The sequence below is a fragment of the Pyrus communis genome, chromosome 6 (genome assembly GCF_041283825.1).
Source record: "Pyrus communis isolate YQ-2024b chromosome 6, ASM4128382v1, whole genome shotgun sequence".
Lineage (NCBI taxonomy): Eukaryota > Viridiplantae > Streptophyta > Magnoliopsida > Rosales > Rosaceae > Pyrus > Pyrus communis.
In genome coordinates, this window is record NC_142570.1 from 1,382,105 (window position 1) to 1,407,677 (window position 25,573).

Consider the following 25,573-nt stretch of genomic DNA (forward strand, 5'->3'; position numbering starts at 1 on the left):
AGCGTGAAGGAACAAAAGACATGGCATCTGAGAACAGTTTCGTGCAACCTGCCATTCCAAGGCTTGATGGACACTATGATCACTGGAGCATGCTAATGGAGAACTTCTTACGTTCCAAGGAATACTGGAACCTGGTGGAAACGGGGATCAATGCAGCAGCAGAAGGAAGTGATATCAGTGAGACGCAGAAGAAGGTATTGGAAGATCAGAAGCTGAAAGATTTGAAGGCCAAGAACTACTTATTCCAGGCCATTGATCGTTCGATCCTAGAGACAATCTTGAAGAAGGATACTGCAAAAGATATATGGGATTCCTTGAAGCAGAAATATCAGGGGACGGCACGGGTCAAACGTGCTCAACTGCAAGCTCTTCGTAAAGAGTTTGAAATGCTGCACATGAAGACTGGAGAATCTGTCAACGATTATTTTGGAATGACGCTTATCATAGCGAACAAGATGAGGAGTCACGGAGAGAAAATGGAGGATGTGGTGATTATTGAAAAAATTTTGAGGTCTATGGCTTCAAAATACGATTATGTCGTTTGCTCAATTGAGGAGTCAAATGACTTGGACATTTTGTCCATAGATGAGCTTCAGAGCAGTCTCTTGGTACATGAACAAAGAATCAGCCGGCATGCTGTCGATGAACAAGCACTCCAAGTGATGGCAGGTGCTCAGCAGGGAGGAAGAAGTGGTGGTCGAGGTAATTATCGTGGAAGAGGAAGGGGAAGAGGTAGATTTGGGTTCGACAAATCTATCCTGGAATGCTATAATTGTCATGAATTAGGGCATTTTCAATGGGAATGCCCTAAGAGAGCAAGAGATCCAAAGGTGAACTACGCAGAAACCAAGGAAGAGATGTTGTTGATGGCACAGGTGGACTTTCAAGAAGCTGGGACGGAATACATTTGGTTCCTCGATTCTGGGTGTAGCAACCATATGTGTGGCCAAAGGGAAATATTTATCGAACTGGATAGCAACTTCAAAGAGTCAGTGAGGCTGGGCAATGATTCTAGTATCACGGTCCAAGGCAAGGGCAAGGTTCGAATGGAGGTGAACGGGATCGTACATGTGATTACAGAAGTTTACTATGTACCAGATTTGAAGAATAACTTGCTTAGCATAGGCCAACTTCAAGAAAGAGGACTTGCTGTGCTTATGCGATATGGAAAATGTAAGGTCTTTCATCCTGAGAAAGGTCTTATCATTGAAACTGAGATGACATACAATAGAATGTTTGCTGTGCTTGCTCGCTGCCCACCAAAAGAACAAAAATGTCTCTCCGTGATGAACACAAATCAAGCAGATCTTTGGCACTGTCGTTATGGGCACCTCAGCTGGAATGGACTCAAAGTGATTCAAAAGAAGAATATGGTTGAAGGGTTACCAAAGTTCAAAGTTTCTCAGAAAGTGTGCGAGAACTGCCTTGTGGGAAAACAGCACCGTGATCCTTTTCCAAAGGAAAGCTTGTGGAAAGCCTCCAAGATCCTTCAATTAATACATGCTGACATATGTGGCCCGATAAACCCAATTTCAAATAGCAAGAAAAGGTACTTAATCACCTTTATTGATGATTTCAGTCGTAAAACTTGGGTTTATTTCCTAGTTGAAAAATCAGAAGCTTTTGCCACATTCAAAACTTACAAGGCTAAGGTTGAGAAGGAAACCGGAGCATTCATAAGGAGCCTGAGAACAGATCGTGGGGGTGAATTCACATCATCCGAGTTCACAAGTTTCTGTAATGAGAATGGGATCCAAAGGCAATTGACGGCTGCCTATACTCCTCAGCAAAATGGTGTTGCCGAGAGGAAAAATCGAACAATTATGAATATGGTACGAAGTATGTTATCAGAGAAACATATTCCTAAAACCTTTTGGCCTGAAGCAGTCAACTGGACAGTGCATGTGCTGAATCGAAGCCCAACTTTTGCCGTGAAGAATAAAACACCTGAAGAAGCTTGGAGTGGGTACAAACCGTCTGTCGACCACTTTAGAATATTTGGATGTATATCCCATGTGCACGTGCCTGACCACAAAAGAGTGAAACTGGATGCCAAAAGTCTTAAGTGCATATTGTTGGGGGTAAGTGAAGAATCTAAGGCCTATAGGCTGTTTGATCCTATTTCACATAAAATTATCATAAGCCGAGATGTGATTTTTGGAGAAGATCAACAATGGAAGTGGGATGACAGTCATGAGCCAGCCATTTTGGCAGATCTTGAGTGGGAATCAGATGAAGAAACAGATACGGAAGATGAAGGAAATGAAGAAGCACCTGAAGCTGGTGAAGACACTGAAAACAGTGAGTCAAACGACAGTGACTCATTCGAAAATGGAGAAACCACAAATGAAGACAGCCCACCTCGTGCAGGACGAACACGGAGGCCACCAACTTGGATGCAAGATTACGAAACTGGTGCAGGACTCTCAGATGAGGAAAGTGCGACTTTGGCTCAGTTAGCTTTGCTAACTGACAGTGATCCCACAACATATGATGATGCCGTGAGAAGTGAAAAATGGAGGCAGGCCATGAACCAGGAAATTGAAGCAATAGAGAGGAATGATACGTGGGAATTAACGGATCTACCGTCAGGGGGAAAAACCATTGGAGTGAAGTGGATTTTCAAGACGAAGCTTAATGAGAATGGGGAAGTGAACAAGTACAAGGCTCGTCTAGTTGCTAAGGGATACAGCCAACAATATGGGGTGGATTACGCTGAAGTATTTGCACCAGTAGCTCGTCTTGATACAATTCGAATGGTTATTTCTATTGCTGCACAAGAGGATTGGATGATTTATCAACTCGACGTGAAATCGGCATTTTTGCATGGAGAAATTCATGAAGAAGTTTTCGTTGAACAGCCACCTGGTTACGAACAGAAGGGGAAGGAAACAAAGGTGTATCGTCTCAAAAAGGCATTATACGGACTCAAACAAGCTCCACGAGCCTGGTACAGTCGCATAGAGTCATACTTCATCAAGGAGGGATTTAAAAAATGTCCCTACGAGCATACTTTGTTCACAAAAACAGCGGAAGGAGGTAAAATTCTGATTGTTTGCCTTTACGTTGATGACCTAATTTTTACTGGAAATGATGAGTTTATGTTTGAGCAATTCAAGAAGTCCATGATGGATGAATTTGATATGACGGATCTCGGAAAAATGAGGTACTTCCTTGGTATTGAGGTTGTGCAAAAAACAGATGGCATTTTCATAAGTCAAAGGAAGTATGCGCAAGAAGTGTTAGAGCGATTTAATTTGCACCAATGCAACCCAGTGCATAATCCAGTGGTTCCTGGTTTTAAACTTACACGGGACGAGGAAGGAATGAAAGTTGACGGCACTCTTTACAAGCAAATGGTGGGCAGTCTCATGTATTTAACAGCTACGCGTCCTGATCTAATGTTTAGTGTGAGTTTGATTAGCAGATACATGGAGCATCCCACTGAGTCTCACTTGCTGGCAGCAAAAAGAATACTAAGGTATGTGAAGGGCACAGTTGGATTTGGAGTGTTCTACAAGAAGGGAGGAAATGACAAGTTTATTGGCTATACGGACAGCGATTATGCTGGTGATCAGGACGACAGGAAGAGTACTTCAGGCTATGTTTTTATGAATTCAAGTGCAGTATCATGGTCGTCAAAGAAGCAGCCTGTGGTTACTCTCTCCACCACTGAAGCGGAGTTCATTGCTGCAGCTTCAAGTGCATGCCAAGCTGTTTGGTTAAGAAGAGTTCTGGAAAGTTTGAATCAGGTGCAAACCAGGCCTACAGTGGTATACTGCGACAATGTTTCAGCAATTAAGCTCTCGAAAAATCCAGTTATGCACGGACGGAGCAAGCACATAGATGTGCGCTTTCATTTTCTTAGAGATCTTATTAAAGATGAAGTAGTGGAGCTATTACAGTGCTCTACCCAGGAGCAGGTTGCGGATATCATGACAAAACCATTGAAGCTTGAAGCATTTCAGAAGCTGCGACGTTTGATGGGCGTTTGCGAATATTCTGGAATAAACTAAATGTCAATGGCATTCAGTTTAAGGGAGGATGATGAAGTTGTTGGGTTGCTCCTAACTATTAGAGTTAGGATCCTTGTTTTTAGGGTTTGTTTTGAGTCGTGCTAATAACCCTCCTATACCTGAGGGATAAGTTTGCATTTTCTGTTTTAAAAGACTTAGTCATGACCACGATTCTAGGGCTTGTAACATCGTGGGTTGCTGTTTACTTTTCTGTTTGGATGTAAGGCTATTTAATAGCCATGATGATTGTTCTTTAATCGAATAAGCATTCTCCCAGACTTCTAGCGTTGTTAAGCTTTGCATTTACAAAACTTATTTGTCATTTCTGGTTCTAACAGTCATTAGATGTGTGCCATTTGAGAAGCACTATCAGCCATGGTCAAGAAAGGTGATTTGTATCTCACTGCCTTCTCATATGCAGATTGGGTAGGAAGTGATTCACCTTTCCGAGATTGTTTCCTAATTAGATGTGGATTTTGTACAAGTTTTGGCCTTTTGAACAAATAAAAACGTTTCCTATTTTTTTAGGTAACGAAAATGTTTCCTAGTATTAAAAGGATTATATCCATTTACTTGAAGTCCAATATTTCCTAACCACACAAGGAAAACTGCCCTATAAAATATCACCCACTCCCTCAGTTGTTTGCCATTGGCAACGGCATACTGTTGAATTCTTCTACAATCTCTCTCTCGAGTGCAAGAACACAAAGAAGAAGGCGCAAGATGGAGGAGTCAAGTGATCACAAATACTTTGAGGGCACGAAAAGTGATTACGATATACGCATGGGGAAGTATGATTATTTGGTTGCGGCGAGTCGGTTTCTGATCGAGGAAGAGCAAATGATGCAGAGTAATTCTTTGAAAAGAGATTTCCAAAGCATGTGTGACGAGGATGATGTTGATACTGATTCAGTGCATTCGGAATGCAAGAAGCGGAAGGCGATGGTGAAGAAGAACAGGGTCAAGAAAGGCATGGGAGGCTCATTGAAGATCGCGAAGAAGAAGAAGAGAAACGCTCTGAGTAATGGTTCTGACCATTGGTTATGCAACTCATGTAATTATGATTACCGGGGATAAGGGAATTCGAAATTGCAAACTCAATAATTGAAAATCATAGTGAGTTGTTTACTTATGTGTTTCGGTGTTTTAGTAGGCACAGGTTTTCTGTCACATCCCAGACCGACTCCGCCGTAGCACGATATTGTCCACTTTGGACTTATGTGTTTCGATGTTTTAGTAGGCACAGGTTTTGTTTCTGGAAACTCATGAGCAACTTTCCAGTGGGTCACCCATCCTGGGATTGCTCTCGCCCGAACTCGCTTAACTTCGGAGTTCCGATGGAATCTGAAGCCAGTGTCGGCCAATGAATTCCCAAAAGGCTTCGTGTTACATGGATGGGAGCATGTATTTACATATAAGGCACATCACCCCCTCTCTGTTGGTCGATGTGGGATTTTACAATCCACCCCACTTAACGCCAGCACATCCTTACTGAACGACAGAGTGGCTCTGATACCATTCTGTCACATCCCAGACCGGCTCCGCTGTAGCACGATATTGTGGCTCCGCTGTAGCACGATATTGTCTGCTCGGCTCGGCTCCGCTGTAGCACGATATTGTCCATTTTGGGCTTACCATTCCCTTACGGTTTTGTTTCTGGAAACTCATGAGCAACTTTCCAGTGTGTCACCCATCCTGTGATTGTTTTTGCCTGAACTCGCTTAACTTCGGAGTTCCGATGGAATCGAAGCCAGTGAGTTCTCAAAAGGCCTCGTACTATATGGAGGGGAGTATGTACATATAAGGCACATCACTTCCTCTCCGTTGGTCGATGTGAGATCTTACATTTTCTGTATTAGGCGAATTTGAAATTGTGAAACTCATGCAGTCCCCTAGCGCATTCTTTTTTTCTAGGAAACCCTTGGCTTGGACATTGCAAGGAAAGCAAATGGCATTTATCCAAAAGATCAATTCATTACTACTACATAAAGCACTACATTACATAAACAATCACATATGCCTTTACTAGACTTTAAAAGCGTTATGCTAACTACATTAATTATTTAAAAAAACATAAAGAAGTCAAAGGATAGGCCTTAACAAGTAGATAGAAGATAAAGTCGCTAATTTTAAAATTTTCTTCTAGTGGTCAACGAGGGTGACAGCTCGTAAGCAAGCTTCCTCTTCTTGTGGTTGAGCAAGTAAACTACCTTCTTGTTCATCAATCGGAAAGACAAACCGGGCACTACGGTGAGATGTGAAAACATCCGATTCCATTCCGACCTCGATATGTAGAATCGTCTTGCGCCATATGTGCTGAGATTATTCGGGAGACATGGTCCAAGCCCGGTATAGCATAGGAACTGAATTTTCAATAAGATGTACACCAATTAATCCAGAAAAGAACATGTAAGTGATAACGCGGAAAATTCTGGTGGTGGAAAAGTTAGGACAGGCTTTGGTGGTATTTGCAAGGCTTCAATGCTTCCTTGCAGCATTTCAATCACTCTACTCATAGATGGCCTATCTGATGGCTTCGTCTGTATGCACCACAACCCTACCAAAATCATCTTCCTCGCAAATTCGTTTTCCTCTTCTGTCGCACCATTGGGCAACCCTGAACTGCTGCCCATCTCAAGCTGCTTATAAACCCAATCCGGAAAACAAACATCACTCGTGTGGCTATTTCGAACATTGATGTTCTTTCTTCCTCCAACCATCTCCAGAACCATCATTCCATAGCTGTAGACATCAGCCTTAACTGAAACTCCTCCAAAGTTTCTACAAAACACTTCCGGAGAAATATACCCAATTGTCCCTCTTGCATCCAACATCGACGTAATACTCTCCTTGTTGAGGCAAAGTTTCGAAAGCCCAAAATCAGAAATCTTGGGGCAAAAGTTTTCATCCAAAAGAATATTATGCGGTTTTATGTCAAAATGTAAAATTCGCGTGTTGCATCCGAGGTGCAAGTACTCGAGTCCTCGAGCTATCCCGGTAACAATATCGAGTAGTTGTTCCACTTCCAATTGTGGATTACTCGTTTGCAAAGCATTTTTGTTGTAAATGTACTTTTCGAGTGATCCATTGGGCATGAACTCATATATGAGAGCTTTTTTCTGACCTTCAAAGCAATACCCTAGCAAAGTGACAACATTGACGTGGGAAGTTCTACTAATGCTTGAAACCTCGTTTATGAAGTCCTCTCCACTCCCTTTGCATGCTTTGAGAACCTTCACAGCGACAGGACTACCATCCAGCAGATTGCCTTTGTACACATCTCCATAACCTCCTTGACCTAGTTTATCTTTAAATGACTTGGTCACTTTTCGGATTTCTGAAAACTTGTATCTTTTTACTGCTAGAGGTCCATTAGTCCTTATGAAAGCCTCGAGATCTTGATTGTTGCTTCTCTTGAAAATTTGCTTCCTAGCTTCAATACAGCGAACAATAACACAGATCATGAGCACACTTCCAGCAGCAGAAGCAGCTGTTGCAGGCCACAAGATGATTAATGGTTAGTAATTTTAATGTATTCTGAACAGAAATAGGAAAATAGGTTGATATGGAGTATATTGCTTTCTCTTGCAGCATTTGTAAAACAGAAAATAGTACACATTAATATAGCCGCAGTAATAATAGTTGAGAGTGATTTTCGCACTCTCGTCCCTCCTTTTCCATTCCTCCCTTGTTTTAGTCTATTGATTTATGAAGGGCTGCTGATATATTACCTACAACAACCGTCCTTTTCCATTTCGATGTACTGCCTGCAAAAGCAATCAAAGTAGCAGGATTCTTAGAATACTAAGGGCAAAAAAAAAAGATCATTAGAAAATTTGACTAATAATGGAAAACTCTAAATGAAAAACCCTACTTTAAATCAGACTTAACCTTAATTACTATCCCTAATCTTAAATTAAACTGAAAATATGAGTACACCCCTTGAAATTCAATTTTCTTTAATTAAAACCCATCGTGATAAATTTCTCTAACAAAAACCTAATGACTAGGCTCCAACTAAGCAATATCCATAATTAAGTTTGACTTGGCAAAATTTGTATTTTTGGATGTCTAAACTACCCCTAATAACACTTACTTTGGGTCTCTCACTTATTATCTACATTTATTTTACATTATTTCATTCAATTAAATGTTCAAATATTTACATGATACCAATGTTCCTTGTATAGTTATTTTCACATGATGCTAACAGGTAAATTAGTATATCCTACAAATATAAAAAAGTTATTTTATTCAAAATTATCAATATTTTAAATGTAACATAGGTAAATTATTTTGCACAACATATATAACAATATAAGTTCCTAGTAAATTATGTAATGATACATTCAAAATAATTTACCCACAAAATAAATAAATATTTTTTACTCCAAATTAATTAAATACCAATATCTTGCAAAAAAAAATATTAAACAATTTACCTACATGCAAAATAATTTACCTACAAAATAAAAGAATGTCGATTGATTGCACACTTTATCTAATAATAACAAAATGTGGCTAGTACATATGTAATATCACATGAAAAATAATTTACCTACAAAATAAATAAATGTTTTTTTGCTAATTGATTCAAATTAATTAATTACATATTATTTTACATAAAAACATAGATAAATTATTTGTACGGATATATATAATTTTAACAAAATGTGTCTAATACATACATACAAAATAATTTACCTATAATGATTGTCAAACAAATAAAAGAAATGAAACATATGATGGTAAGAGAAGTATAAAGTAGATAATTTTATAATAATAAGGCACTTATTTCTCATAATTATGGTGGATAATTAAATTCATTAACATAATTAGAGTGTTGTGGCACAATTGTAAATAGTTTGAAAATAATAGGTATTTATTTGTTTACATGGCATTCTACTTCAAATTTGGGTTTTACTTGGATGTTTAAAATGAAATGAGTTTTTGTCAAGAAAATAAGTGTTGCATAAGATTATATCTAAAGAACTCTAAATTAAACGAAGAAAACTGATTTGAAGAAATTAATGGAGAAACTAAGAAGAAATTGATATACATACCACCAGAACGCGAACATATTCGATCACGAGGTCCATCGCCGCAATAACAGACAAACGAATTAGAATTCGATTTCGACCCACAGGTTCCATTGGATAATACACATCGCCGACAGAGCTCCCACTCCGCCTCGTACCCCACCTGAAACCCCTGTTTCAAAACCTGTTTGAGCTTATCCGGCGTGTCAGGCATAACATCCACACCCTCCCACATAATCGGTACTCGAAAATTCAAATAACACGAGGTCCAATTTCCCATACGAATCCTCGAAAAAGGGTCATCAACATAGTACGAAATGTCGTCGCGGTCCGTACCCTTCACCTTGCAAGTGAAGCTATTGGGTATGGACATGTTCCCCGGCTGGCAGCCGTAGAGCAGCGTCAGGTTCCGAACAGCTGGGACGTACGAAAACCGGTCGTAGTCCAAAGTGGTGTTGACGATGTTGTCAGTGCAGGGGGTGTCCCAGAGATCTGAGCGAGCGATTGTCATGGTGTAAAACTGTCGACTTAAGTTTAACACAAGAAAATCCTGGTCTTCAATTTTCATGACAGGGTATTGATCTTCTCGGCAGGTGAGCTCGTAGTCTTCGCGGCCGCAGTGTTGAGGGTGGTTGCCGGTGGCCCAGAAGGGGTAGGAGATGTTTTTGAGGAGGCCGCAGTCGTAGTAGCTGCGGCACTCTGAATATCGGAAATTGTCATCCCCAATAACAGAGGGGATGACAATCAAGAAGTTGAAGATGAAGAAGAAGATAGGTAGTGTTAGGAATAGGTGAGTAGGCATAATCATTCGTAGTAATATATTCACAACATGCACATTAATTATCACGTTCAAAGGTGTTTATGTAGTACTAACTCAATTACAGACCTGAATTTTCTACTCTCCCTATCTTATACCCTTCTCATCTTTTAGTATTTTTGTGGTTACGGTTAAACTATGTTAACATTTTATATTCTTATTGTTTTTTATCTTATTATTTTTATAAAAAAATCAATATAAAATGTTGACGTAACTTGATTGTGAATGAGATCAGAAAAGTATGAGATGGAGAGGGAAGATAAATCCCTCAATTACGTAATTGAGGTAGACTTCTCGGAATTTTCACTACAGTGCTTGAAAAAGTGGGCCCCGCTGACTTTTCGTCGTTTGACAAGTTTTGTTCAAAGATTTGAACACTTGCATACCCCCAAAAGGTGTTTATCAGAACTGATCAACATTGATATTGGCTTTTTAATGGTAATGGTAGTGAAATTAATCATTACACATGTAGTAATTTATTTTGTGAAGTTTCGACATGACATTTTAATGTTCTTTAGCAAATCTATAAATACTGTAACATTGTAGATTATTTTCTTTATTTAGAAGAAAAGGAAAAAAGAAGAGTTAATTGAAAATGTTCCTTGCTTTCTATTGAACGTTGAATGAATTGTAGCACAAAGTTGCAAAATGTGACTTGCATCTTATACCGAATTGTTTCTCGTATGGGATAAGTAGCGAGGAAGATGATGCTTGCCACGATGATCCTTAACAACGAAAGCTTCCGTGACCGCTGCACGGATCCTTAAACCCTGATAGCCTGGGCTTGGTACCACTCGCGCACCCAGCCTAAATTTTTTGCTCCTAATCCAGCTCGAACTCTCCGTGAACTCAACAACCCCAATTGTAGCAGACCCATCTCTCACCGTGAGCCTTACTTCTCCAGCAAGCAAGTGTCGCCTTCGGCCAGTAAGCTGTCTCAAGATGTTGTTCTCAGAATCTTCTTCTGTCCAGTTGTCATCCTCTCCAGTTGGAAAGTCACCAATAAGAACAACAATTTCCACTTTGATTGGATAGGGTATATTTGTCATTACCAGCGCGCCGGAGATCGCTGGCAAGAGGGATGATTTGATTGGATTATCAGCGTGCCGGAGAAAGTAAACGTACTGAATTGCAGAGTAAGCGCACTAAGAGACCCGCCAACTAAATTTTCAGCATCTGAGTGCGGACAATCTGATTTATGCACTTCTTTTTACGTAACTTTTACATCTTTACGCATATGACATATTTGTTTTTTTTCTTATTAAATGTGAAAATATGTTGTGCAGAAACTATTTTCCTTCATCTTAAATATCAATGTAAAAAACTACGAGTTAGGGGTGCAATAGTAAATAGTAGATTGCGAGATTTTTTTTCAAATTAAAAACTGAAGGTCTTGAATTCAAAACTCGCTTCTGACGTGGAAGCCAGACTTATAACCAAGAATTTAAGCTTTTTAGGTTTCCAAAAAAATGAATAATCATAACTTATCATCCGTTGTTCTTCTTAAAAAAACAAAAAAAATATCAACGCAAAACTAAAAGTTTTGGTCTCCCTTGTGAATTTAAGGGGCCCATTCGAAACAAACAAACAAAAAATTATTGTTACAAATTAAATATAAACAATCTAGCTTGCTATCGAACATTGGATTCTCTAATCTTTTGATTGGCTATCCAGAGGACGACAAGAGGCATGTTGCCTCCTCAAATATCATTTTCTTTGACTTTAAGAAAAATGTTATGAGATTAAAATTTTAAATTAAATTAATAAATTAAATAAGATGTCGCTAATAAAAAATAAAAATGTTAATTAAACATTTGTAATAATATAATCATCAACATCATCTAGTTCATAAAATTTAACTTAGAAATTTGATTTTCCTAGTATTATCTTAACTTTATATTACACATAAAATTTTGCGGGAAGATAAGTGTTTCTACTCAATGGTTTTCAATTAAGACTTTTCATGTAGTGATGTTGTCTGATTCTAGAAGCTCTCTGGTTAGGTAGAGCTCGTTTGGATGTACTTTTAAAATGACTGAAAGCGCTTTTGGTAAAAATGTTTTTAGAACTAATCCTTAGTAAAAATACAAATAAATCCTGAAAAAGCACTTAAAGTGCTTCATGGAAGAAGCACAAAATTGGTGCTTCTTGCAGAAGCACAAAATTGGTGCTTCTTGCAGAAGCACTTTAAATGCTTTTGAAACCCAAAAACATTTTCTCTAAAAGCGTTTTCAGTCATTTTAAAAGCACATTCAAACGAGCTATTTGCTAGTTTTCTATTTTTATTTTTTATTTTCTTTTTCAAGTTTAACACACTCAATGGTAGGCAGTGAGTTAATTGTCACATCCCGGTCCGGGACAGATCACTTTCCGGGCCCACTCCACCACCGTAACACGATATTGTCCGCTTTGAGCTTACCATTCCCTCATGGTTTTGTTTTTGGGAACTCACGAATAACTTCCCAGTGGGTCACCCATCATGGGATTGCTCTAGCCCCTTTCTCGCTTAACTTCGGAGTTCCTACAGAACCCGAAGCCAGTGAGCTCCCAAAAGGCTTCGTGCTAGGTAGGGATGAGAATATACATATAAGGATCACTCCCCTGGGCGATGTGGGATGTCACAATCCACCCCCCTTAGGGGCCCGACGAGGGCTCGACGTCCTCGTCGGCACACCACGACCAGGGTTTGGCTCTGATACTAATTGTCACATCCAGGCCTAGGCGGAACCACTTCCCCGGCCTGACTCCACCGTAGCACGATATTGTCCGCTTTGGGCTTACCATTCCCTCAAGGTTTTGTTTTTGGGAACTCACGAGCAACTTCCCAATGGGTCACCCATCATGGGATTGCTCTAGCCCCCTTCTCACTTAACTTCAGAGTTCCTACGGAACCCGAAGCCAGTGAGCTCCCAAAAGACCTCGTGCTAGGTAGGGATGAGAATATACATATAAGGATCACTCCCCTGAGCGATGTGGGATGTCACATTAACTGTAGAGCTCTCTCATGAGTCTATGATGTCTATAGGATTTCAGAAGTGGGAGAAATGTAAAACTTCAATAGAGTTCACATTACTTAGTAATGAGAAAATGACACTAAACAAGTTTCACACAAAGAATCAATTATAATATGACAAGTGAAAATGACGGAGGATTTTCTTTTCCAATAGTTCTTAAAGTAATCTGAACAGAAACGTTAAATTATTTAACTTCATTGAAATCTAATAGTCTTTTATTCATATGTGTAACTTTACTTTTACTTTGATGTTCAATAGAGAAAATTCAGTTTATTTCATTTCTAATTTACTAAAAGGTTAGACTGTATTTGTTTTTTTTTCACTTATTTTTACTTTTTGGGCCGATGAAGCTAAAAGATATCCCAAAACACAACGGGGCATTACATAAGGAGCAACCCAAAAGTGACTGCAAGAGTGGGAAGTAATGGTCCATAGCTCAACTCAACGGGACAAATGAACAAACGATAAAGTTAGTTGGTTAAATTATTAGTTGTTAGGAGGAAAGGAGATTGGTGAGAACAGAACCTCAAATCATAATTTTAATTATGTGGATACTAGTCAGTTGTTCATTTTGGAAAATAATTTCAAGCACATCTTTACATTTAGGACCTTTAAACATAATAAAATGGATGAGAGTCAAAGAACAATGTTGATAGTATCAATTTTACATTGGAAAAAAAATTAATTTTGTATGTGCTTATAAGTAGAGCTACTCCTTAAATTGCAAATTGAGTTTATGGTGGAATTTCAATTTTCTTCATGGTACCAGAGAGCAGGTTGTTTCATATATTAAGTCCAATGGTTTCACGTCATCCAATTTGTATCCACTACGTTTTAGGCTTGAAAATTCGCTTTACGTGAGGGTTAAGAATATGAATCTTTCATTTAAAGAATAATGGATTTTGAACGTGCTTATAGGTAGTGCTACTCATAGTAAAACCTCAATTGTTTCCAAACAAAAATAAACGTGATTGTTCAAAAGAAAACTGGTAGGCATACATCATTTCCTATTCGTTTTTAGTATTCTTTCTTTCCTCTGTTTTTGTTTGGAGAGAAGAGGTGAGATCAAGAAGGAAAACCAACAAAATCTACAGACACTTCTTATTTGTTGATGAGTGGGCTACATCTGCACAATCTAAGGACACAATACCTTTTCATGATATTATTGGTTTTTTGGAAATACATGCATGGGTTTTTAGTAATTTATCATTTACATGCAGAACAAGGTAAAGTAAATGCGGATAGACTACTCAACCCTTCATGAACTCCCATTAGATAGCTAATCAAAGGCCTTGAGAAGTTAGATCGCCATTTGACGAGGAGTCGGAGATATTACACTTGTTACTTTCCAGCAGTGGGCTGAATATCTTACTTAGACTATTTTTTTTTTAGTACATCGATATTTTTACATTAAGAGGAGAGAGAGTTCGGCAAAGCCACACAATTGGCAGCTTAATTTGGTATCGAATTTGCCATCCACGAGATTCGAACCTAAGATCTCTCCCTTCCAAGTAGAGAAGAATATCACTAGACCATAATACCGAGTGGCAATATCTTACTTAGACTATTAGACATGAAGAAAGTTGAAACTTCATTATAAAACTAATTGACAACATCGAGAAGGGAATTGTTATTAGTACTTCAAAAATCTCATTCTACACTCCAAACTTTCTATATTTGGAAAGAAAAATACACTTATAAGGAGTGTAAAATGAGATTTTTGGAGTGCCAATAACATTTCCTTATGGAGAATAGTCCAATTACTTATAAACACATACAAAATCTTTTTTTATATATGTGAGATTCATATTCTTAACACGTCATTTCATATGTGCCATTTGAGAAGCACTATCAGCCACGGTCAAGAAAGGTGATTTGCATCTTACTGCCATCTCATATGCAGATTGGGTAGGAAGTGATTCACCTTTCCGAGGTTGTTTCCTAATTAGATGTGGATTTTGTACAAGTTTTGGCCTTTCGAGCAAATAAAAACGTTTCCTATATTTTAAGGTAATGAAAATGTTTCCTAGTTTTAAAAGGATTATATCCATTTACTTGAAGTCCAAAATTTCCTAACCACACAAGGAAAACTGCCCTATAAAATATCACCCACTCCCTCAGTTGTGTGCCATTTGCAACGGCATACTGTTGAATTCTTCTACAATCTCACTCTCGAGTGGAAGAACAAAAAGAAGAAGAAGGAGCAAGATGGAGGAGTCAAGTGATCTCAAATACTTTGACAGCACGAAAAGTGATTACGATATACGCATGGAGAAGTATGATTATTTGGTTTTGGCGAGTTGGTTTCTGGTCGAGGAAGAACAAGTGATCAAGAGGATCCGTAATTCTTTGAAAAATGATTTCCAAACCATGTGTGACGAGGATGATGATGATACTGATTCAGAGCATTTGGAATCCAACCAGCGGAAGGCGATGGTGAAGAAGAACAAGATCAAGAAAGGCATGGTGTAAGAAGGATGAAGTTCAGGAGTGTGATCCAAGTGAGGAAGTTTATCAATGGTCAAAACAAAGCCACTTGTCAAAAGATTAAATAGGTTGTTATACATATAGTTAGTTAGTTGGAATTTGATGCTTAGTGTCCTCGAGCATCAGCTTGAGGGGGGACGTAAGATGGATGAAGTTCAGGAGTGTGATCCAAGTGAGGAAGTAATCAATGGTCAAAACAAAGCCACTTGTCAAAAGATTAAGACCTGGTTTGGTACTGAGGTGATTCTGAAAAAAGCTGCTATCAAAAAAAGTTAGGAGCTGTTTTTGTGTTTGGTAAACACTCAGCTTCAGCTTTTTTTCACAGTTTTGGATGAAAAAAAGCCAAAAACAAGAAGCTACAAAACCTAGCTTTGAAAAACTGGCTTTTTTTCACATCTGTTTTACATAAAAGTTTACCAAACACTCTAATACTGCTTTTTTTTCTTCAAAAGCACTTTTACAAAAAAGTTTACCAAACACTCTGCTGCTTTATTTCACAGCTGCTTATTCTCACAGCACAGCAGAAGCAGTTTTTTTTCAAAGCACAGCAATACCAAACCAGTCCTAAATAGGTTGTTATACATATAGTTAGTTAGTTGGAATCTGATGCCGGAGAAAGTAAACGTACTGAACTGCAGAGCAAGCGCACTGAGAGATCCCGCCAACTAATCCATAAATGTCATAGAGATCACCGAAAACTGTGTTCCGAGGAGGCGGATAAAATAAGTAGGGCAGCATTAGCAATCCCGACCTCCTTAATACGACTCTTTCTTTTATAGCCTTGTAAGTGAGCTCCCAGATGGTAGTAAGAAGAGCTGCAACAGCACACAGCATGCCCAGTAGCGCGTAGTGGGGTTTACTTGGGGACGAAGCCTGGTCGAAAGCAGCTGATAACATCTCTAGGCCTAGGGCAACGACTAAAAATATCCACTCCGCTGATTCTGGAATAGCCTAGCTAGCAGAAGAAATTAGTATAATTAATCCATTAATAAAATGATTAATTTACGAAGGTATACACAACCAAACGTATCGTTATCTATACATATTTTGAACGTTTGTTCTATAGCCAGACTAAATATATACAATCACACATATGGTCATGAGTAGTACTGTTGAGCGACGGTATGCTACCTTTATAGGCACCTCGTACACATTGTCGCCAAGCATACTAGCAATTTTCGGCGTCAGAGATTGCTCAGAAGGAGGCTTTGCTGGTGAATTTGGAGGCTCAACGGACCTTGAAGTAGCACCATTCTGTAGTTGATCTTCCTGCAGATTGTTGTCCTCTTCATGAGTATTCGGATCAAACCGTGACCTAGTTATTCTCTTCATTTTCACAGCTCAAAAAGCTACTTTTCTAGACGAGAAAACATTAGAAAACGAATGCATTACGGAGAAAATGGAAGAATTTACAAAAGTATAAGAGAAAGTTTCCAACATCCTTTTGCTCTCTTTTTTTCATTCTTCAAATTATCTTATGTCTAACCCCTGCAGTTGAAGAAGAGCCAAGGGAAGGAAATAAATAGAAGAGAGAAAAGGAGTTGGAGAGAACCACGTTTGACTGAAGTAAGTTCCATCTCAATTCCTAGCGGAACAATAATTGGCTGCTGAATCTTCAGCACCCACTCCTGCATTCACCCAATTAGATTTGAACACATATCTCGTTTGTATTTACAATTTTGATTATTTAAACACTATCAAAATCTGATTAGATAAAAATAGAAGTTGCTGAAAATTTTCCAGCATCCAAGTACAGTTTCTTTAACAATGTGATTTATGCACTTCTTTTTACAAAACTCTTACATCTTTACACGTATGACATATTTGTTTTTTTTCCTAAAAAATGTGAAAGGGTGTTGTGCAGAAACTATTTTCTTTCATCTCAAATACCAACGCAAAACTAAAAGTCTTGGTCTCCCTTGTTAATTTAAGGGGTCCATTCGACACAAACAAATAACAAATTATTGTTTCATAAATAGTGTGTGAGAGTATTTTTTTTAAGAAAAAAAAAAAATTTGAGATCACCTTTAATTGGTTATATATGTGGAGAGAAAAAAGTGTGTCAATTCCAACCATTATAATTTGGATGGTTTGGTAAGGGTCTATTTTTTATGATCTGTTAATTGTTTAAGTTTGAAATATTAAAAGGATGAATCCTGGATTCGACACTGGAGAAAGAAAAAGGGTGTTTCCATCCTCCCAACCATAACCATTTAAAATGCTCCTACGGTCCTACCTGCAAGTTGCACTTTTTTAAACATGAAAGCAATAAAAGAGATGCAAGTTGATCAAGAATATCTATGCATTGAAAATTAGGGGACCACGTTTATCATGATTCATTATCTTCATCATTTATTTTGCATTTTGTAGGCTCAGTATCGTCCATTACTAATATTATGATATTACCGATATACTTAATTGTATATTTTTTTATATGATCAATATGAAATTTTATTCTTTAAGACGCCTCCTCACAAGTGACCACAAACAAGGTTACAAAGGAAACCAATTCCCACATCAGAAATCGGTCAAGTCATTATACAAGAACTAACGCCAATCTTTTCAAGAACTTGGTCAGTCAATATTTAGTCTCTGGAGCCAACACTTATCTTTTCGAATGACCAGTCATAAATTAACTTAAGTTAGAGCTAGGGTATCTTTTTGAAAGTCCAACTTCAAGAAGCATATTCGAGTACAATAACTCGGGCCCAGGACATATCAAGAGAATGGTCTATTTTGATACTATGATAAATTTTGTAGCTCAAGCATTGTCCACCACTAATATCACCGATATTGTCCTAACTTAACAACCTATTACTAGATTTTGAATTTATCACAAAAGACATCAATAATAGTAGGACTAAAAAACTCTCATATATTAATTATATATTATTTTTTCATCACCGATGCATGGCAATGGGAAACTAAAGTTTTCTTTCCGATTTGGTTATGATGGAAAACTAACAAGAAAATATTTTTTTTATTAAATATAATGGACATTTCTAATTATCAGTGATGGTAGGTTGGTCATAAAAAAAAAAAAAAAATCTAATGTTATATTGGTTTCCCACGAGGGAGAAAATAATTTCCCAATGTGGATGGTGTTTGGACCCAATTTTACACTATCGGCCCATTGCATTGAAACTATTAGATGACTAATCATATATGATTTGAGAAGCATGCAGCACATGATGATTGGATTGATTCACAATCAAATTGAGTTGGTTTGTGATTTTCCATTTGAATTAATGAAGATTAAATGGAGATAGGCATGCATGCAACATCTAGGCAGAGACAAGCCCATGTGGCTCCTTGTTATCAACCTAGAGTTCCATTTGAGATAGAATACATCTCATCAAGCAAGCACGTGGCCTCATCATGAAATATTATGCATGCGTTGAAGGCGATGAGCGACCAGATGATGGGTTGAGGGAAGAATTGTAATTGAATTGCAATTCTTTACAAAATTGCATGGATGCGTCTGCGCATACAACTCGGGAAACGGAGTTTTGGTTGGAAAAAAGCACATCATCCAATGGGTTTACAGCCACTATAAATACAGAGTAGCAGGCAATGGGAAAGGCTTCTCCAATTCAACACACAAATTGCCCTGCGCAAACCCTCGCTCTACGCGAAACCTCTCAACAACCTTGAGATTTTTATTTCCTTTTTCGCCAACACATTTTCAGTTTGGATAAACATCACTGTTGCCATAGAATCAGTCAACCACAAAGCACCTTCAGTTTGGATAAACAGCACTGCGTCGAGGCCAACTGATTACCTATCCCAGTATCGACCAACAAGGATTTTCGAGTCTTGTTGGTAGAGGTCATCTCATTAGCCTTCTCGGCGAAGTGAGGTGTTACAAGTTATTGGGCTCGATACATTGAACGTCGAGTTGTTTATGATTTGATATTCACAAGTAAGTTTTAGAGTTCGGCATTATGACGGTCGAACCACATTTACCATCAAGACATACATCTCTTTTGAGTACTTGTGTCCGTATAGTTTGGTGCCAGTTCGGCGTGCTTATACTCTTACAAATATAATCACCGTGACCGAACCCGATGCCGACGATTCGTGAACTTCGCAAGACTAGCAGCCTTGTCTTCAGGCTCTAGAACCCAAAGGGCGAGACGTGTTCCTTCCTCGGCCGTAGTCGCAAGATCAAGAAGTGAGGAACGTGCCCAACGCACCATCAACACATTTTACTCCCTGGCCGAGCTCGGTCAACAAGTTGGCATGCCCCGCACACAATCGAATGACATAGTTAGCTTATTAATTACTCAGCTTATGTGCCACGTATGCTTGGTAGTTTTTAGAGTCAACAGATAACAAGGAATTCATTTCTCAAACATGGCCTTACAAAACATGAGAAATACACTTCCACCAGGAAAAAACATAAAACATACATTTCTCATTTCCAATCTCAAGCCCACTTTCCAGCAAACGAAATAATTTAGTTATGTTTGGTATGCAGAAAGGAATTCATGGAAAGGAAATACCACTTCAAAATAATTAGGTTGCATTTCCCATGAATTTTTTGTCTTTACTCCAATCTTTGAAATAACACTCAAATTTTAGGTATAAACCTACCTCAACTTACTCCAACCCTTGGGGTAAATATGAGTTTTGACTCAAAACTCATTTCTAAGGCAAATTTAGGTCAGGATTCCTCTTGGGTTAGTGGGCTGGCCCATCACATATCCAAACCTTATCCAAATTTCCTTATCTTATCCAAACCTTATCCAACGTTATCTTATCTTATCCTATCATAATCTTTTCCTACGTTAATTCCAACTTCAAAGAGGACTCCTTTTCACATTAAATCACCTAAATATCAAGTTCTAGAAGCCCTATTTTCGTGCATTAAGTTTATGTCATATGTAACCCTTCTAGAAGTTCTAGAATCTGCCACGAGTACCATTCCTTGTCCTCCTTGGAATCCGATTGAAAGTGTCCGTGTTCTTTGGTGATTTGGAGTCCTAATTCCTCTCTTTTTCAGCCCAATTTCGTGCCTCCCCTTTACGCTATAAATACATGATGCCACAACACTCAAAAACCACCACCTTCTACCACAAATTCACACCACACCATCCACCACACCTCAAGAGCCTAAATTCACACAAATCCCCATTGTTGGCAGCAAGGAAGGAAGGAGGAGCCACCTGGAGTGTTTCTAGGTGTATTCTATCTTTGTTTTTAATGTTTAAGTTTAATTATCTTTGTTTTGCGAACATGTGGAACTAATTTCTTTTTAGTTAGAGGTGAATTCGAAACCATGATTATATGTTTTATATGAATTGATTATATCCAGTTATTGTTTCTTGAGTCTTGAATGTGATTTGCTTATCTAAGTTATTAAAACTTGTTTATGTATGTGGGTTGGGGGTCGACACTTAATTTGCATGCATGAATTTGATGCTAGAGTATAAAGAGGTCTCACGTAATAGTTATTCACTTATATTCACAAGTAGTGGATGTTGCTAGTCACAATCGCGTTAAGTAAATCCTTGGTATAAGTCTCATGTGTTTCATAGTGATGAATGCCTTATCAATACTTATGATTTTCATAGAACTTAATGACTTTTGACATGTATCTCTATCATGCGTTTCATATAGGGAACTTGAGAAAGATAATTTGGTTTAGATGAGTATTCCATCTAATTCAATGAAATAAGGAAAATCTGATGGTTAGTTGTGCGATGCAACTAACTTGGGGTGTTGTCATTCATAGTCTAAAGGAAAAATAACTGGAAATTGGTTTATATGCATATATCATGTGTGGAGAAGCACCCTCTAACTAGCCCTTCACCCATTTAATTCACCTAATTTCGTTTTTACAAAGTGTTTTCTACAAAGTTTTTGTTTTAAGTTTTAAATTCGTCAAAAACAGTCCCCCTTTCATTTAGTCTTGTTATTTGATTCAAAATCTGTTTTCTTTGAGTCTTTTGAGTCAAGTTAAGGTTTATTTTCGTCCAAAACACTTGTTAGGTCTAAAATTGAGTCTTTTTGAGTGTTTGTTGCTGTTTTGAGTGTTTTAAGTTAGTTTAGAGTCTATAGAGTCTAGTTTAGTGTTTTTGAGTCTTAATTGTGTTGATTAGCATCCCTTCTAATCCCCGGCCTAAAACGATCCCTACTTTCATATACTACAATCATAAAATTTTAATTTGAATGTTAGAATATTTCACATCAGCACAGAGCATAACAAAAGCTTGGAAATAGAAAAGGAACCTGCAATTAGGTTTCTTTGAGAAGAAAAAATGGCAGAACAGAACCCAGAATCACAAAGACAGAGACAGAGTGGAGTGAGTCGGAGGATACAGCAAGCCTGGACCTTTCTACCAGGGAAAACAATAGACTGCCGATGAACTAAACCACCTAAAAAAATCTATGACAACTTTAAAAAAGGAAAAAAATATCTATGACAATTTGAAGAAAGCAGATGGCAAATCAAACAGTAAACAATGAATTAAAAACAATAAACTCATCATACCTCTAGCTCCCATCTCTCTCCAATCTGTCGGTCCATCAAAGTCACCCATACCTCCCTCAGTCACCCCTACGGGACCGGCCAACCCCACAAACTGCACACAACCATGCCTTCCCCCTCATTCTCTCTCTCTCTCTCTAAAATCAGAGGAAACCCCATAGGTCCTGGCAGAGGACCTAGATCAATCTCTCTCTCACTGAGTCGAAACTCGAAAGCCCTAGCACCCATCTCTCTCCAATATGTCAGTCCCCCTGTCCTCCCCCAACCACCCGAAGCACAGCCATCTCTCCCCGAGTCAAAATTGGCGGCCCTCACTCTCTCTCTCTCTAATCTACAGGTGACTCCTCTCTGTGGGTGATTGTGTGCCCAAACCCCATTCCCATCCGCCCAATACAATTCCAACCAAGCAAATAAAACCCCATCCGGAGCCCAAACCCACAAAGCCCATTTTTTAACGGAATGGCACGCCCGTAAATAAAACGAAATTCGGACCCAAACACTATTCATTTCTACAGTGCCAATTCCAATGCTTTCTTTAGACTAAAGTAATTTCAGAAGACGAAATTTTTATGTTTTGAAATTGGAAATGTCTGAAAGTAGGGATTGGAAAGCTAGTGTGATGAAATTATACAACAGTTGAAATTCAAAGGGGTGGAATATTATATGATATAATCTGTTTGACCATCGGAAGGGAGAAGTGGGTCCGTGAGAGATGGATGCGACGACGGCTTATATTGTACATTGACTGGACTTCTGTACGTTTCTGCCTAGGAAATTTCCAGTGAATGCAAGAGGAAAGTGATATACGTAAACAACTGAAAGGGTAATGTCAGCCCCCCTTTATTAAAAGGGTGCCTACATTAGTCGTAGTAGCTGCGGCACTCTGCGTATCGGAAATTGTCATCCCGTATAGGAGAGGGGACTATAATCAACAAGTTGAAGATGAAGAAGAAGATGGGTAGTGTTAGGAATAGGTGATTAGGCATAATCATTCGTAATATAATATATTCATAACATGCACACTAATTATCACGTCCAAAGGTGTTTATGTGGTACTAACTCAATTACGTAATTGAGGTGGGCTTCTCGGAATTTTCACTGCAATGCTTGAGAAAGAGGAGAAATTTTTAGTTGTGACAGAAACACAAGTGATACACCACGTGTTTTAATAGGAATAGTGAGAAATTTTATTTTTTAAGTTATTAACTTTTTAGCACATATGTCCTACCATTTGTTTAATAACACATTATGTATCACCCCGTATACCGATTACACTGAAAAATCTCGAGGATCCAGTGCCTGCTGACTTTTCATCGTTTGACAAGTTTTGTTCAAAGATTAGAACACTTTCATACCCCAAAAAAAGGGTTTATCAAGACTAATCAACAATGATATTATTTTTTTCAACGGTAATTGTAGTGAAATTAATCATTATACATGTAGTAATTTATTTTGTGAAGTTTCGACATGGGATTTTAACGTTGTTTAGCAAATCCGTAAACACGGTAACATTGTAAATTGTTTTCTTGATTTAAAAGAAAAAGAAAAAAGAAGAGCTAATTGAAAATGTTCCTTGCTTTCGATTAAAAATTGAATGAATTGTAGTACAAAGTTGCAAAATGTTGCCTTGCATCTTATACAGAATTGTTTCTCGTATGGGATAAATAACGAGGAAGATTATGCTTGCCACGATGATCTTTAACAACGAAAGCTTCCGTGAACGCTGCACGGATCCTTGAACCCTGATAGCCTGGGCTTGGTATCACTCGTGCACCCAGCCTAAATTTTTTGCTCCTAATCCATCTCGAACTCTCCGTGAACTCAACATCCCCAATTGTAGCAGACCCATCTCTCACCGTGAGCCTTACTTCTCCGGCAAGCAAGTGTCGCCTTCGGCCAGTAAGCTGTCTCAAGATGTTGTTCTCAAATTCTTCTTCTGTCCAGTTGTCATCCTCTCCAGTTGGAAAGTCACCATCAAGAACAACAATTTCCACTTTGATTGGATAAGATAGATTTGTTATTGGAACCATTTGGTCATCCACAACTAGGATGTGAAGTGGATTTTTCTCTTCATCCGCAATCTTGCTCGCAGTGAAAACTGTGGGTGAGGGGTTTTTACCGAAAAATAATTGTAAGTTGCCCGATGGTTCTCGTTCGGTTTGGACACTGAGACTCCAAGCAGAAGTACAAGAATCATCGAGCAAGGGTCGGTCGGCGGTCAGCTCCCTCGTCAACAAAATATTGTTGCTATCAACATTACTACTGAACCTCCGGTTCCTATTTAGTCTCGAACCACCCAAACACATAAGGAAGATGGCTGGCAAGAGGGATGATTTGATTGGATTATCAGTGTGCCGGAGAAAGTAAACGTACTGAACTGCAGAGCAAGCGCACTGAGAGATCCCGCCAACTAATCCATAAATGTCATAGAGATCACCGAAAACTGTGTTCCGAGGAGGCGGATAATAAAAGTAGGGCAGCATTAGCAATCCCGACCTCCTTAATACGACTCTTTCTTTTATAGCCTTGTAAGTGAGCTCCCAGATGGTAGTAAGAAAAGCTGCAACAGCACACAGTATGCCCAGTAGCGCGTAGTGGGGTTTACTTGGGGACGAAGCCTGGTCGAAAGCAGCTGATAACATCTCTAGGCCGAGGGCAACGACTAAAAATATCAACTCCGCTGATTCAGGAGCAGCCTAGCTAGCAGAAGAAATTAGTATAATTAATCCATTAATAAAATGACTAATTTAGGAAGGTTTAGGAAGGTATACACAACCAAAAGTATTGTTATCTATACATATTTTGAACGTTTGTTCTATATATAGCCAGACTAATATGTACAATCACATATATGGTTATGAGTAGTACTGTTAAGCGACAGTATGCTACCTTTATAGGCACCTCGTACACATTGTTGCCAAGAATACTCGCAATTTTCGGCGTCAGAGATTGCTCAGATGGAGGCTTTGCTGGTGAATTTGGAGGCTCAACGGAGCTTGAAGTTGCACCATTCTGTAGTTGATCTTCCTGCAGATTGTTGTCCTCTTCACGAGTATTCGGATCAAACCGTGACCTAGTTATTCTCTTCATTTTCACGGTTCAAGACGAGAAAACATTAGAAAACGAATGCATTACGGAGAAAATGAAAGAATTTACAAAAGTATAAGAGAAAGTTTCCAACATCCTTTTGCTCTTTTTTTTTCTTTCTTCAAATTATCTTATGTCTAACCCACTGCAGTTGAAGAAGAGCCAAGGGAAGGAAATAAATAGAAGAGAGAAAAGGAGTTGGAGAGAACCGCGTTTAACTGAAGTAAGTTCTATCTCAATTCCTAGCGGAACAATAATTGGCTGCTGAATCTTTAACACAGAAGTGATTTATGCACTTCTTTTTACATAACTCTTACATCTTTACACGTATGACCTTTGTATTTTTCCTAGAAAATGTGAAAAAGGTCGTTGGGCAGAAATTATTTTCTTTCGTCTCATATACCGACGCAAAACTAAAAGTCTTGGTCTCCCTTGTTAATTTAAGGGGTCCATTCGACACTAACAAACAACAAATTATTGTTACAAATTAAATATAAATAATCTAGCTTGCTTGTGTCTACATCCCATATATCGAACATTGGATTCTCTGATCTTTTGAGTAAATAATTCGCTATCCACAGGAGGACAAAAAAATATCTTACCTCCCCCAAATATCATTT

At 38.4% G+C, this 25,573-nt stretch overlaps 3 protein-coding genes across 3 annotated transcripts; all 3 read right to left on the reverse strand.

Moving 5' to 3' along the window:
- Positions 1 to 5,949: 5,949 nt before the first annotated feature.
- On the reverse strand, positions 5,950 to 9,923 carry LOC137710240 (LEAF RUST 10 DISEASE-RESISTANCE LOCUS RECEPTOR-LIKE PROTEIN KINASE-like 2.1). The gene is made up of 3 exons (XM_068449172.2): positions 9,080 to 9,923; positions 7,748 to 7,783; positions 5,950 to 7,506 (listed from the first exon to the last, which is right to left on the reverse strand). Exons 1-3 carry the CDS (start codon positions 9,861 to 9,863, stop codon positions 6,407 to 6,409), a joined length of 1,920 nt encoding a protein of 639 aa, XP_068305273.2. The 5' UTR covers positions 9,864 to 9,923; the 3' UTR covers positions 5,950 to 6,406.
- Positions 9,924 to 10,459: 536 nt separating this feature from the next.
- Positions 10,460 to 22,569, reverse strand: LOC137711614 (uncharacterized). Its single transcript, XM_068450869.2, has 4 exons — positions 21,870 to 22,569; positions 16,505 to 21,754; positions 15,998 to 16,324; positions 10,460 to 10,996 (listed from the first exon to the last, which is right to left on the reverse strand). Exons 2-4 carry the CDS (start codon positions 16,703 to 16,705, stop codon positions 10,535 to 10,537), a joined length of 990 nt encoding a protein of 329 aa, XP_068306970.2. The 5' UTR covers positions 16,706 to 21,754; positions 21,870 to 22,569; the 3' UTR covers positions 10,460 to 10,534.
- An 857-nt stretch (positions 22,570 to 23,426) lies between these two features.
- LOC137711579 (calmodulin-binding protein 60 F) lies at positions 23,427 to 25,298 on the reverse strand. The gene is made up of 2 exons (XM_068450831.2): positions 24,756 to 25,298; positions 23,427 to 24,562 (listed from the first exon to the last, which is right to left on the reverse strand). The coding sequence occupies exons 1-2, from the start codon at positions 24,954 to 24,956 to the stop codon at positions 23,501 to 23,503; spliced, it is 1,263 nt and encodes a 420-aa protein (XP_068306932.2). The 5' UTR covers positions 24,957 to 25,298; the 3' UTR covers positions 23,427 to 23,500.
- Positions 25,299 to 25,573: the final 275 nt, after the last annotated feature.

Coding starts and splice junctions, on each gene's coding strand:
- LOC137711614 (XM_068450869.2), bottom strand. CDS start 16,705: ATGAAGAGAATAACTAGGTCACGGTTTGATCCGAATACTCATGAAGAG. Junction 16,325..16,504: donor TGTACGAGGTGCCTATAAAG/GTAGCATACCGT, acceptor TCTGCTAGCTAG/GCTATTCCAGAATCAGCGGA. Junction 10,997..15,997: donor CTTGCTCTGCAGTTCAGTAC/GTTTACTTTCTC, acceptor TCTGCAATTCAG/TACGTTTACTTTCTCCGGCA.
- LOC137710240 (XM_068449172.2), bottom strand. CDS start 9,863: ATGATTATGCCTACTCACCTATTCCTAACACTACCTATCTTCTTCTTC. Junction 7,784..9,079: donor AATATGTTCGCGTTCTGGTG/GTATGTATATCA, acceptor TTGCTTTTGCAG/GCAGTACATCGAAATGGAAA. Junction 7,507..7,747: donor GAAAAGGACGGTTGTTGTAG/GTAATATATCAG, acceptor GGCCTGCAACAG/CTGCTTCTGCTGCTGGAAGT.
- LOC137711579 (XM_068450831.2), bottom strand. CDS start 24,956: ATGAAGAGAATAACTAGGTCACGGTTTGATCCGAATACTCGTGAAGAG. Junction 24,563..24,755: donor TGTACGAGGTGCCTATAAAG/GTAGCATACTGT, acceptor TCTGCTAGCTAG/GCTGCTCCTGAATCAGCGGA.